Source organism: Misgurnus anguillicaudatus, chromosome 8, assembly GCF_027580225.2.
Source record: "Misgurnus anguillicaudatus chromosome 8, ASM2758022v2, whole genome shotgun sequence".
Lineage (NCBI taxonomy): Eukaryota > Metazoa > Chordata > Actinopteri > Cypriniformes > Cobitidae > Misgurnus > Misgurnus anguillicaudatus.
The window spans coordinates 3,961,826-3,976,173 of NC_073344.2; the positions used below are offsets into that span (position 1 = coordinate 3,961,826).

The 14,348-nt window shown below is 36.7% G+C and overlaps 1 protein-coding gene across 23 annotated transcripts in view; it reads left to right on the forward strand.

Moving 5' to 3' along the window:
• kif1aa (kinesin family member 1Aa) overlaps positions 1-14,348 on the forward strand; it is a 92,061-nt gene that overhangs the window by 24,525 nt on the left and 53,188 nt on the right. For 11 of the 23 annotated variants that reach the window (XM_073870118.1, XM_073870121.1, XM_073870117.1 and 8 more), the window contains exons 4-17: positions 32-211; positions 461-526; positions 2,027-2,205; positions 3,138-3,249; positions 3,450-3,527; positions 3,777-3,842; positions 3,959-3,976; positions 4,085-4,163; positions 4,244-4,322; positions 4,753-4,895; positions 5,748-5,786; positions 12,267-12,469; positions 13,684-13,763; positions 13,869-13,944. In XM_073870118.1, coding sequence (XP_073726219.1) covers positions 32-211; positions 461-526; positions 2,027-2,205; positions 3,138-3,249; positions 3,450-3,527; positions 3,777-3,842; positions 3,959-3,976; positions 4,085-4,163; positions 4,244-4,322; positions 4,753-4,895; positions 5,748-5,786; positions 12,267-12,469; positions 13,684-13,763; positions 13,869-13,944 — 1,398 coding nt within the window. The remainder of the gene's footprint in view (positions 1-31; positions 212-460; positions 527-2,026; positions 2,206-3,137; positions 3,250-3,449; positions 3,528-3,776; positions 3,843-3,958; positions 3,977-4,084; positions 4,164-4,243; positions 4,323-4,752; positions 4,896-5,747; positions 5,787-12,266; positions 12,470-13,683; positions 13,764-13,868; positions 13,945-14,348) is intronic. The other 12 variants (XM_073870122.1, XM_073870123.1, XM_073870135.1 and 9 more) reach the window with 3 other exon arrangements.

The window sequence follows — 14,348 nt, forward strand, 5'->3', positions numbered from 1 at the left end:
AAACTTTTATGTCTTTTTAATTTCTCATCAGCCAGAGGACATCAACTATGCCTCTCAGCAGCAGGTGTACAGAGATATTGGAGAGGAAATGTTACTTCATGCCTTTGAGGGCTACAACGTCTGTATTTTTGCATACGGCCAGACAGGTGCTGGAAAATCATACACTATGATGGGCAAACAGGAGAAGGACCAGCAAGGAATAATCCCACTGGTAAGATACATGCTCATACTGTAGATACGACGAGTGACCTTTTTGTGTATCTGAAGTATTGTCACTCCTGTCACATGGTTACTGCTGTATAAAAAGAGATTGAAACTGTATTCAGAAGTAGCGTTGAAAAGATCAAATCAAACAGAATTAAATGACAAGCTAAACACTAACCCGAGACCTGTACACACAGTAAGAAATGGTTTATTGACTGATTATTCTTTGTTTATTATGTCTGTCTGTAACCATCAGCTGTGTGAAGACCTTTTCACCAAGATTAGTGACAACAATGATAACAATATGTCCTATTCTGTGGAGGTAAGTGATTTAATCACTTCTGTTGCCTTTTAAATGTTTATGGATCTCATTTTGGCAAATTGCTTTACATATGTATGGTGTTGAGGTGGGTAGTAACGAATTACATTTACTTCGTTACATTTACTTGAGTACATTTTTTGGGTAACTAGTACTTTTAGAGTAAATTTAAGGATGGGTACTTTTTACTCTTACTCAAGTACATTTCTAGTGAAAAAACTGTACTTTTACTTCGCTACATTTGCGGAGTTACTGCGCTACTGTCAAATGGTAATAATTAATGAATATATATTTTTTAAAAGTTTATAGGGCGTGTTCGAAAGTCTTGCGAAACAGGCTGCGTCACCCTTTAGCGCACGACTGCACGTAGATGATAGGAGAAGCAGATGAGGGCGCGTGTGCATTCTGTTCTGCGAGATCTCTGTTCTGAGTTTTTTGCCATATGCACTCTTGTGCAAGCGATCATTAGCGATGACTAAACCTAGTGTAAGTTAAACCATACAAACAAGCACGTTCACTTCATCTGCACATTTCCATATCATTTTCCCACAACTAAACAAACTGAACAGCATAATGTAATGACGTCTTGCATTTATACACAAATCCGGACACCTCACTAATGTGTAGAAAATACATTCAAATAAAAACGGGATTGTATTTTATTTAAATCCTTCCTAAAGAATGAATAAATAAAAATAAAATAATTAAGTTTGTTTTTAAAGAAACATGTATTATATATTATTATAAATGTAGAGTTGATTTGCAAAAACGGATAAGTTCCATATGAAATTCTAAAATGATCATTTTTATAAGGCTCCTGTTTATGTTCAGTAATTGCACTTTAATGGCAATGAAAATAACCTATTCATATAAAAACATGATAACAAACAGACACGCACGTTCTGTTTACTGTTTGCATGTTTAAAGGCAGATGCTGACAAGTTTGTCTTGTGAACATGAAAATAAATACAGAGTTAACCGTCAGAAAAACATCTGTGTGTGTGTTTGAGATTTTTTCTCAAATGACACGTTATATGATGTTAATGTATCCATTGCAGGACTGAGATAGGCTGCTTTACTTGTATATAAGCAGAACAATGGGACTTTTAAGGAGAAGTTTGTGAAAACCCTCCAAGTAGTCTGAAATTCAGTGCTTTTGCGCTACTCTCTATCAGATCGGAAGTAACGAGTAACTAACTACTTGAGTAGTTTTTTCATCTAATACTTTTTTACTCTTACTCAAGTAAATAATTAGATTGATACTTTTACTTTTACTTGAGTACATTTTTGCATAAGTACTTGTAATTTTAGTTGAGTACAGATTTTGGGTACTCTACCCACCTCACTATGTGTCTGACACATCTGGGGCCCTGAGTAAACTCAGCTGTTACAGTACTCTAATGATAAAACACCCTACAGTTAAAATGTTGTAACACCTCGTTCTGTATATTTGCCTTTTTGCTTGTTCTCCATTCAAACAATATACTATCATTTGGCTTTTAGGTTAGTTATATGGAGATTTACTGTGAGCGGGTGCGAGATCTTCTAAACCCAAAAAACAAAGGAAATCTGCGTGTACGAGAGCACCCTTTGCTAGGCCCATATGTAGAGGATCTGTCCAAGCTTGCTGTCACATCATATAATGACATTCAAGATCTGATGGACTCAGGGAATAAGGCCAGGTAATAATGTTTCTTTTCTAATGCATAGTGCTACTCAAAAGTTTGCATTGACAATGTGTTTCTGTAATTACAAGATGGCATTTTCTTCTTAGTGATACTCAGAGACTATCAAATTATTGGTTTCCATGGAAACTCTCATAAAGCCAAATTGGATTCATGTGCAGCATTTTTAATGATGACAGCGGATACTTTTAGAACATTAACACTGTAATATCGAACAGAAATGTGTCAAGATACCTAACTAACTCTAACTACTAGTTACTGCTGTTGTTTTGGTGTCAATGTTTTAAATGAAAACTTGTACTAATGCATTTGACAAAGAAGCTATTGTTTTTTACTGGCTAGAAACTCATTATTATTGTAATTTCATGACTTAAGTTCTACCGCAAAACAAACATTTATTTCTGCGAATTGCGTTAATGCATTTCTGTGATCTTAGTGATAATCCGATTTCTAATTTGACTCAAGGTGTTGTTTACCCCAGCAAACACATCAGACATGTTATCTCAGACATCCCCCTACGCAATATATTTAGCCTGTTATATAACATCTCATTGGCATAGCGCAACAGACAGGATCTTATTATGTAAAAAAAAAAATTATTACACAATTTGGATTAGATAAAAAAGATAAATTGTGATTCTTTTTAATTACTTTGTTACTACAGATTTAAATGGCTGTGTAGTCTGAGCGGTATTAGAATTGAATCTGAACAGTATATGATGAATGTTTATATAGATCACAGTACAGCAATAGGAGTCTCTTTGTTGTGCATTACATTTCTGTCTCTGTTAGGATGATTTACAAAGGCACAACCATCTTCTTTCAATGCACATCAATACCCCACATAGATAGATTACATCTCAGTGTCTGAGCACCTCATATGACTGATGTTTCTGAATATTAACATTCTTCTGTGTCCTGTAATTCAGGACAGTAGCCGCTACTAACATGAATGAGACGAGCAGCCGTTCCCACGCTGTCTTCAACATCATCTTTACCCAGAAGCGGCATGATGCAGAGACAGACAACACTTCAGAAAAGGTACGCACTGCTATTGCATGTTACAGACCTTGTCAGTCACAATAAATTTAGAGGGCAGACATGACAGTTTCTCTCCCATCACATGATCAGCCCGCGACCATATTGGATGACGTTTGGCATTTGGGCCATTTTTTGGATTGGATGTTGTGGAAAGTGAGATGGACTTTTTTAGTATATTTATTATTTAACCTCTTTGGCAGGTCAGCAAAATCAGCCTGGTTGATTTAGCGGGCAGCGAGAGAGCAGACTCCACCGGAGCTAAAGGCACACGCCTCAAAGTGAGTGTTGCTTTTATTGAGCATCTAAAATTCACTTATCCTCTCTTTTATTTTCTTTGCTTTATGAGACTGTACCAATCTTATAGAAAATCATAAACTCCTCTGTCTTGCTTAAAATGACAATTTTCTAATTTTCTTGATAGTATTCACCTTCTCCCCAAAGATAAAATCCCCTTCTGGGCTCTCAGACAACAGTCCATTTTTTAACCTTTTCAAGTTTTTTAATTCTATTCATTCTTTCGCTCACAGGAAGGGGCAAACATCAATAAATCACTCACCACCCTGGGGAAAGTCATTTCAGCTCTGGCTGAGGTGGTAAGTGTTTTGTTTTGCTCTGAGCTTTGAAGATATATTATTTTGTACCTGGAGAGTTCAGTCAGCTTAATACTAAATAAACATGCTATTTATTTTCTCACTTATTGTATTCGCAGGATTCTGGAATTAACAAGGTATAACACTGTCTGTCTGTCTGTCCTGAAGTTACCATTTTATGAATAATGTTCAGTAATAATATGCTAACATTGTACATAATAGGGTACAAATGATTTTTCACACAGAATAAAAAGAAGAAAAAAGTGGAAAATTTTATTCCATACAGAGATTCAGTTTTAACCTGGCTTCTGAGAGAGAATCTCGGTAAGTATGAAAGATATTTTGTCATGTATATTTTATTTCATCTTGCCTCATAATACACTTTTACCTTGAACATTGTGCAGGTGGCAACTCTCGCACCGCAATGGTGGCCGCTCTCAGTCCAGCTGACATTAACTATGATGAGACCCTCAGCACTCTCAGGTACACTGCTTCAGTAAACATCCACTTCATCATTATTTCTCTGTCTGAAGTTGTTAATAAGCTAGTTAATGTGCTGACGGCTAAAGCGGTACGTCTCGCATAACGAGAACGTTCATGTTCCCTCTCCACACACCTGCTCCATACTTCAAATGCCCTTCAAAGATGCTGATGTGCAGTTAAACTGCTGAACAGAGTAATTGGGCACCCAGGAAAAGGGTGTGCCCGCGTGCAATAGGGAACAATGTCTGAAATCTAATATTAGTTGTTTTTCTTATGTTTTTTCTCTATACCATGATTTATTGATGTGTCGTATGTGTTATCCATAAGAAAATGAAATGTCAAAGCACACTGTTGTACAACATATAAGAGTATGTGTTCAGTTTGAATTCAAAGTGACTGGCAGATCTGTGTGTGTGTGTGTGTGATACAGGTATGCAGACAGGGCTAAGCAGATCCGTTGTAATGCTGTGATCAATGAAGATCCTAATAACCGACTGGTGCGTGAGCTGAAAGATGAGGTGTCACGTCTGAAGGATCTCCTCTTTGCCCAGGGTTTGGGCGACATTATTGAGAGTAAGTATATCTTTTATTTCAAACTTAATTGATACATAAACACAATTCAGTTTTTTATTTCACCAGACAGCATTTGTGACATTTAGGCTGTTTTAATGATGATTCAAATGTATAGTACTAGACAGATATCAAAAAATGTGGGGTTCAAAAGTCCACACTGAACTTTTGGTAATTAAGACCTAAAGTAAGTTAAGCCTTGCAATTGAAGTTTTATGATGTCAAAAGAATAGGAATTATTTTAAAAATCTGACCTTTTCCAAGTCACTAATCAAATAAGCAAATTTGTGACATGAACCAAGTAAACTTCTTTATACAAAGTATGAGATTTCCTTGCTTCCTGTAGTGTTTTCACAAGAAAGACTTTTGAACCTTATTGTATTTTTCTATGTCTATAAATGATGAAGAGAATTGCATAGATGGTTATGGATAATCCCAAATTAAGCACAAATAAGCAATTGAAACACACACATTATTTATTTTGGAGAAAAAAAACTCACATCTCAGATGATCCTCTACTCGTCCCTGTGCACATCTAATTCTGTTTTTTCTCTTTCTTAAATACTCGTTTCTGTTGTCATTGTACTGTATCTTGATGCTGATCCCAATAGGAAAATGCCTCAGAACCAAGGATTTGGTCTTCAACCCTCTGGGTTTGGTTTAATTTAGTGTCAAGTGACTTTATAAAGTTTAGACTCAGATTTTAGCCTTCTGTGTCTAACATGAATTCTCACTTTCCTCTCTCTTTCTCCCCCCCCCCCTCTCTCTTTTTTCTTTTGTTCTGTTTAATTTTATTATGATTGATTTCTCTGCTCTATATTACTCACATTATTATCTTTCCTTTGTTGTTCTTAGCATTTCGAGGGCCTTTTGAAGATTTTGGTGGTTTGAAATGTGTGTTTCTTGGGCTCTATCTTATAAGATATACTCTGACTTCTGTGCTTTGGCAGCTTTTTATAGATAAAGCAGATCTTTGCAGCCCCCGGGTTCATTAGTTTGAAGGGAAAGTAATATTCTCTCATGCAGTCATACAAAAATCATATTAAAGTCATATTCTTTTTATATTCCACAAAAGCCATCAAATATTGCCTGTTAAGTACAAGGCATTACTTTTTGTAACCCTGGTTGGTGATGTGCTTTCTCAGCTGGAAGCTGCTTTATCTAGTCTGTTGCTCTTTTTTACTCTGTTTTGTTAGCTTTTTATTTTGGCTTGCAATGCAAAACTAGATAAATGTTATGTCACACTAATGAGCTAATTGATTTCACTCATTCACTCAGTTTGTCTTCTTTAAATAGTAATAATTCTAGAATAATGAACAAAGAGTTTTACTTAAGACGTTAACAAGAAATATATAAACACAAAAATGGCACCATAAATGTAAGGGTAAAAATATTATGAAATATATATGATCAAATTACCACGTGAAATCTTGAGAAATGGGACAATTTGAGCTGTCATTCATTTTTAAATTAGAAATGTACAAAAAAACCTTTTACTAGAAGTGATTTTAAATGGATTTCTCCAAATAGCATGCCAAACTTTACCCGTCGAGTACAAATTTCGCGTGGGAAGCCCACCTGCGCTTTTAGCGCATGCCAGTGTGTGAAATAGTCTCCCAAAAACACTCTGTTCTTGTTTCTGTCTTCAGATGTCTTTCTCTTCTGGTCATACAATTCATATACACCTTTTCTCTTGCAACCCTCGGACATTTTGGAAAAAAAACATTGTGAGAACGCTTCAATGAATGGTTGAAACCGTAGCCTACCACACATATACATGAAAGTGCGCATGTGCAGAAAGCGAACCTAGGGACGAGCACGTACGAAGGCCTTACGTCAACATATTATCAGAATGATTGACAACTGGGATGACCAATAGTCTAGATGATCCACCCGGAAAAAGAAAATCTTCTGCTATACCTTTAACTCAAATACATCATTGCACTTTCTGATAATATACTACATAATATACTATACCTCTGCTCACACACCCTAAAAATATCCAGATCATAACTCAAAACATCAAATAGATTAAAACATATGCAATATGGAAAAAATTACAAATCTCATAAACTTACATTTTATTCACAATAGAATATAGATAACATATCAAATGTTAAAAGTGAGACATTTTGGAATATCATGCCAAATATTGGCTCATTTTGGATTTCATGAGAGCTACACATTCCAAAAAAGTTGGGACAGGTAGCAATAAGAGGCCAGAAAATTTAAATGTACATATAAGGAACAGCTGAAGGGCCAATTTGCAACTTATTAGGTCAATTGGCAACATGATTTGGTATAAAAAGAGCCTCTCAGAGAGGCAGTGTCTCTCAAGATGGGCAAAGAATCACTAATTCCCCCAATGCTGCAGCAAAAAATAGTTTTCTGAGTTATCATCATCTACAGTGCATAATATCATCCAAAGATTCAGAGAATCTGCAATAAACTCTGTGTGTAAGGGTCAAGGCCGGAAAACCATACTGGATGCCCGTGATCTTCGGGCCCTTAGATGCCACTGCATCACATACAGGAATGCTACTGTAATGGAAATCACAACATGGGCTCAGGAATACTTCCACAAAACATTGTTGGTGAACACAATCCACCGTGCCATTCGCCGTTTCCGGCTACAAGTCTATAGGTCAAAAAAGAAGCCATGATCCAGAACCGCAGGCTTTTTCCCTCGGCCAAGGCTCATTTAAAATGGACTATGGCAAGTCTGACTGTTCTGTGGTCAGATGAATCAAAATTTGAAGTTCTTTTTGAAAAACTGGGATGCCATTTCATCCGGACTAAAGAGGACAATGACAACCCAAGTTGTTATTAGCGCTCAGTTCAGAAGTCTGCATCTCTGATGGTACTTGGTTGCAAAGTGTGTGTGGCATGGGCAGCTTACACATCTGGAAAGGCACCATCAATGCTGAAATGTTTATCCAAGTTCTAGAACAACATATGTTCCCATTCAGATGTCAACTCTTTCAGGGAAGACCTTGCATTTTCCAACATGACCACATACTGCATCAATTACAACATCATGGCTACGTAGAAGAAGGATCCGGGTACTGAAATGGCCAGCCTGCAGTCCAGATCTTTCACCCATAGAAAACATTACACGCATCATTAATTGGAAGAAGTTGAGCAAACTAAAAGCCTGTATTAGACAAGAATGGGACAACATTCCTATTCCTAAACATTGGTCCTCCTCCGGCTGTTCCTTATATGTACACTTAACTTACATTCCTTTTTTACACACAATTTCTACAGTTTCCCAACTTTTCTGATTTGGGGTTGTATTAAATAAGCAGAAACAGAAATATAGATGTGAACTAGGGCTGTCACTTTTCGTTCGAAAATCGATTGCACAATCGATCGGACCAACCAAAAAACGTTTCGAAAACGAAAATAGGCAATCGATTTTAACCAAATATGTACACAATTAATTTAAAAAGAATTAAACAGTTAAAAATATAGATGTAACAAAACTCACAAACAAGCGGAAAAAGAAAATAAAGAATTCCGAAAGTGCAGTAGGTGTGCGAAAGCTAAACAAAAAATACCCAGCAATTTTACGCACCTATAGTTTCACGCTTTCAATCGCTGCATCTAGTGTTTTGCAAAGAAAATGGAGGACAACGTCAATAAACCTGTGCAACACGAGACAGCGTCGAAATTGTGACCTTACAGGAGATGATGAGTTATGACAAGGAGCCACCCTTGCGAGCTGACAGCAACCCGCTTTTGAGATGGAAGATTGTCAGTACGAAATACGCAGCTGGCAACGAAGTACCCGAGTTTCCCTGGGACATCAGTGCGGTCGGAGTGCGTCTTCTCAACAGATGGACATATAGTGAATGAAAAGCGCTCTGCTCTTGACCCCTAAAATGTTGATCGACTTGTTTTCCTGACCAATAATTTGTAATGGCCCTAGTCTTTTTGCGCATTTCATTATGCCTGCCTAGTGCCGCCTAAGTGTCGGTTACGTTTAATAAAAAAAATACACAGCATGTTCTCAACTTCAAGTAAGTCTATTTAAAGTTTCATTTTTGAACAGTTGTTTGAAATGGATCGAATCATTATTTAAAATAATTTTTGAATTGCCTAAATCATAAAAGCAGCCGGTTGAACCTGCAGTAATGTTTTTCATTTATGGCAGCAGTCCACTCTGCATATTTTTTTTAGAGAATGTTGCACTACTGTTGCTGTTTTTTATTCTGCACGAAACTTAATGACAATGAATAAGAAATATTGCTGACTTGTGCGTTTCAGGCGCTCTCTTTACATTTGTCTGTTATTTGGCGTTAAATGGAAACGTCTTTTTTAGACATGGAAAATCGATTTTACAATCGATTCAATGAACACTTATATATTAAAAATCGAAAATGATTTTTTCACAAAAGTGACAGCCCTAATGTGAACATGTGAAGTTGCACTGAACTGAATATTGAAGGAAAAAATGGAAGGCATGGCTTATTTCATCCTACTGGCAATTTGTTGGATCTATAAAAGTAGGCATTTTGTTGTCTAATAGTGGTCACAGCAGACTCATAGTTTAATTTAAACATCTTTAATCAAAAGTTTATCATAATGAACTGTTCACCACAAAATAAAGTAAGATGTGCTAACAAAGTAAATACACTATATTTCAATTTCATGTGGACCTCCCTATGGTCTTACTTTTTATCAATAAAACAAAACATTAATGTCATGTAACAGAACTTCTCTTTCTTAGCAAGACAAATAATAAGCAGTATGTGGAGATTTTTTTCCTTTTTGCAAGAAATGTAAATTCTATGTAACCATTCCAGTAACTTTCTAAAATGGACGTGTGATACTGCTTTATTTTCTTTAAGGTTTTGTCAGGGTTTTTATGAGAAGGCTGAATGCACTTTCGCCAAACCCAGAGAATTATCTTTGCATTTAGCACTGGCTAAAGTAAGTCATTGAAGTAAAGCTTAGAGTATATTTAATCTAATTTGTTCAGTGTGTGCTGCAGCCATTATTCAAACAGATAATGCTGAGGGGGGGGGGGGGCTACCAGGTCAGGGAGAAAGCTTGTTTTGGCACGCAGTACTGTAGCTATAAGTGCTTTTTCAACGTGCGTTATGTAATCCTTGCATATCAGCTGTCACTACACATAGTGTATTACTCTTCAATCTTCATTTTATACTGTATTAGGATTAAGTCATCAGTCACTAGGGGCCGTGTCTTCTCAGTTTGTGCCCAGGATACTTGCCTGAAGCTCTCTTAGGAGTATAATAGCACCAAATAAGCACTCTGTTGCCATAGCAGCACGGTCAGAGCTGAAAGATGTTATTGTGCAGAAGGTTACATAGATATTGCAAAGCCAGACTCGCTAGAATATACATTTTGTTACATTACATCATTTCAAATGGTATTATATTTATTTTGAGGTAGAGCTATATGATGTTTAGTCATTTGATATCTGGTATTACTTGAGATTGAGAAAAATGTGGGAGGAGTAAATGTGGATTTGTAGCTCAGATTTGTAATACTGCATTTCTCTGTTTAATGAATTTTATAAGTGTAGAATGGATCTGGTAATGGAAGTTTTACTGTGGTCAATGATGACGAACACTGTGGTTTGTGTTGATGTTCATGACAGTCACTGCTTTTAGTGGAAATATGAGCTTCTCTGCTAATGTGTAGCTGTAGCACAGCCAACAGTTTCTTACAAATAGTGTTTGTAAATTATTATGAGAGACAAGGCATTACTAGGCTCACATAGTCAGACTTGGGTGGTGGCAAAATGCTTGAAGAATAGCATATTTAAACAGGAAGGAACTGTTTTGTTTTTAGGGGCTTGAAAAAAATGAATCGGAAAAATTATGGCATGCCAAAATCCACAAACGGTTGTACAGAAAATAAATTACAAAAAACAAAACAATTAATGATTATTTTACAGAATTCTGGTGTGATGTCATTTGGTTATTCACCATTATAATAAAGATGTCATAAACTGCATTTGTTTATCATTTTAAAATGTTTTCTGAGGTCTGCTTATAATGTTAGCAAGATTTTTACAACAGAAAACATCATCACTTAGAAGTATCAGGCTCAGTGGCGGCCTTTGACTGCTCGTCCGAGGGGCGCAAATTCAAAATATGTGTTCGGAGTGTCATGTGTGTTGCTTGTGTTTTCAAGGTGTGTGTTTGTTGCGTCATGTGAACCATGTGCATCACGTGTTTTGTCAAAATAAGTGCCTGCTGCAGACGCGTCAAAACGGTTTATGATAAAAGAGACACTCACATAAAAAAAAAACATGAGATATTATTTGAGTATCTGGCAAACACGAGCGTCTCTTTTATCATAAACCCTTTAGACGCATCTGCAGCAGGCACTCATCTTGACAAGACACATGATGCACATAGGATCACTCGACGCGCAGAACACATACTTTGAAATTGCGAACACACACATGACAGGCTACATAAACGTTTTGGCTAACTTTGCATCGAGCGCCCTCGAAAAAAGAAGTCACTGGCCGCCACTGATCAGGCTATTATTGCATATTCAAATACTGCTTTAAGGCACAGTTCACTAAAAATAATATGGGTCATTTTGGTTAAACATTATAAATAAATGTACATACAATCAAACAATCTGTAACAAACAAATCAATGTGGTAAACATGGTAAAAACACCGTAGCTCATACTTTTAAATAAAGCCAGTCAACACTTTTGATTTCGCAGTGGACATTTTTGATATGCATTAGGATTTGGATATCCATCCTTACTGAATAGACTGGTGGTTTGTCTGTAAATGCCATTTAAACCTAAGACCTGGCCATTGCTGGATACTTATTAAATACGTTACTTGGTATTGGTATTTATCTTTGGCAATAGCCTACTAACAGAATATTTTGCTCAATGTACACTAACAATTATAACAAACCAGTCTCAATTAACAGCATGGCTCATTGCATGCCTGCCTGTTAAATTTTTCAGATGCTGCTCTCGGGTTGCTCGCATTGAGTGCCCAAAATATACTTAATCCTGCAGTTACAGGGTGCTTTAAATGGCTGATGTCTCTTTGCTACTCTGTGCCTGCTCTATAGCTACTGTTTTATTTCCACTACTCCTCTCCACTTGGCTGTGACTGTGTATTCTCTCTTTGTATATAAGGTGTTTCTTCTCACATGTGAAATTTGAGGAATTCCAATTCATTTGAAGCTACATTCTATCTCTCTCTCTCTCTTTCTCTCTCTCTTTCTTTCTCTGTTATTTTCTCGACATTTCCCTCCTTCTGCTCTTCCTTTTCTGCCTGCTTCTGTCTGTCTCTCTAAACTCTGTGTCTGTAACTCCCTGCCTTCCCCCTCCCTACCTCCGCACCTCTTAACCCTTCCCTGACAGACTTATCCGATTACAAGAACAATAACAATAGTGGCCAAGCTGTCAATCAAAGGGATGATCTCTCCACAGTGACCAATGCTATGACGGGGATGAGTCCCTCTCCCTCTCTCTCCGCCCTGTCCAGTCGGGCTGGCTCCATCAGCAGTCTCCACGACCGCATCATGTTCAGCCCAGGCAGCGAGGAAGCCATTGAGAGACTTAAGGTGCCTTGTACAACCCATCTGCCCAGCAGTGACACTAATCTCTGCTCAACAATCTTCCTTATACTTCAGATTAGAGGGGTCATATTATAATATTTTATCATTTTACTTATTTTTAAAGGTGCAGTAACCTTACCTGTATCTGATCTTTCAAAGACCTCTCTGTTTCAGTTGGTTAACAAAGATGGCTTGGTCTGACAAAGTTAGTTTGTTTTTCAGTCTTGTCTGACAGGTCTGTTTACTGTTTTATGCAGATTTTAGGCTGAGAGATCAGCTGACTGGCTTAAAGTCCACCCTAGACCAACCTAAATTAGCTAAGACCAACCTAAATAAGCAAAGACCAAAAAACAAGCGTATAATTGTTTAGGCTTTTTATCAGGGTTGTTTTCAAAACATCAAGGAAAGTACATTTTTCATGATATAACCCCTTTAATACAAAATGCTGTACCTACCCAGATAGCATCCAACCATTGAAACAATTTGAAAAATTGTTGATTTGTCAATGTTAATACCACTGAACCAACATCACGTTTACACCCTCCATCAATATCGAAAACACATTGAAATTTCAACAAATAACCATTATTGTGATCTGTGTTTGCTTTAGCTGGGTCATTGCTTTCTTTTGTTGATCATCACCATTGATGAGATTCATAGACCGATTCATGATGTCAGAGATAGATTCAGTAGTTTAACTTTCTAAGTGTTTTTATAATTCTCAAAATAACAGACCTGACACTGCTTCCAACTAGTACTGTAGTATTTATTTCTTACACATCTTTAACATTATTTCATTAATATTATTTAGGTATATCTACAAGAATTAAACTACTTGATAACCTTAGATCTTTATATTTTTTTTTGCCATAGCAGATGTATTTTAAAACACTGCTTCAGCAGCCAAAGTTAACTTACAATTAAAACACAAGAGTCAAGGGTCCAACTAAAGCAAACACAGATCACAATAATAGTGATTTGTTGAAATTTCTATATTTTTTCAATATTAATGGCGGGTGCAAACGTGATATTGATTCAATAGTATTAACATTGACAAATCAACGATTTTTAACATTGTTTTAATGGTTGCATGCTATCTGGGTACTTACTAATAGTCAATAAATAACTGTTTATAGATACACATCACAGAAATAAATAAATAAAACTAGCATGGACTTTGTTGCATGCGTTAAAATGTAATTGTTTCCAATACCAACTAGGAAACAGAGAAAATAATTGCTGAGCTCAATGAAACATGGGAAGAGAAGCTTCGCCGTACAGAAGCCATCAGAATGGACAGGTTTGCTTTTTGGAGTAATTCTGAGTAACAGCAGAAGTATGTGATACTTCAACACATATAAACATACATAGGGTTGATTGAAAAACATCTGATTGGTTTTGACAGAGAAGCACTGCTTGCTGAGATGGGTGTGGCCATGCGTGAGGACGGAGGAACTGTAGGAGTTTTTTCACCAAAAAAGGTAAAATGATTATAAAACACCTGTTTTTATACACTTCAAACGGTTTGCAGGTGGATCACATATTATTGCTATAGTGGAATAACTAAATAAGCATGTACATGTCTTTACACCCTCCTTTCTGAAGCCCTCACAGAGAAAACCTCAGCCGATTTTTATAGACACTGTTGGGCTGTTCTCTCCCAATGAGGTTTGTTGCCTTGGATACTGTGTGGCTGCATCCTGATAGCTCTTCTAAGACTGCTCTAATGTACCTATGTGTGCTCTTTTCCCATCAGAGCTCTTTAAAGCACTATTTGTGGTTTCTATTTAGGACTATTGTTCATTAATATCTGATATGAATGCTGATATGCTACAGTTCATTTTAATCCTTACAGTAACAGTGATAGATTATGAAAAACTGTGAC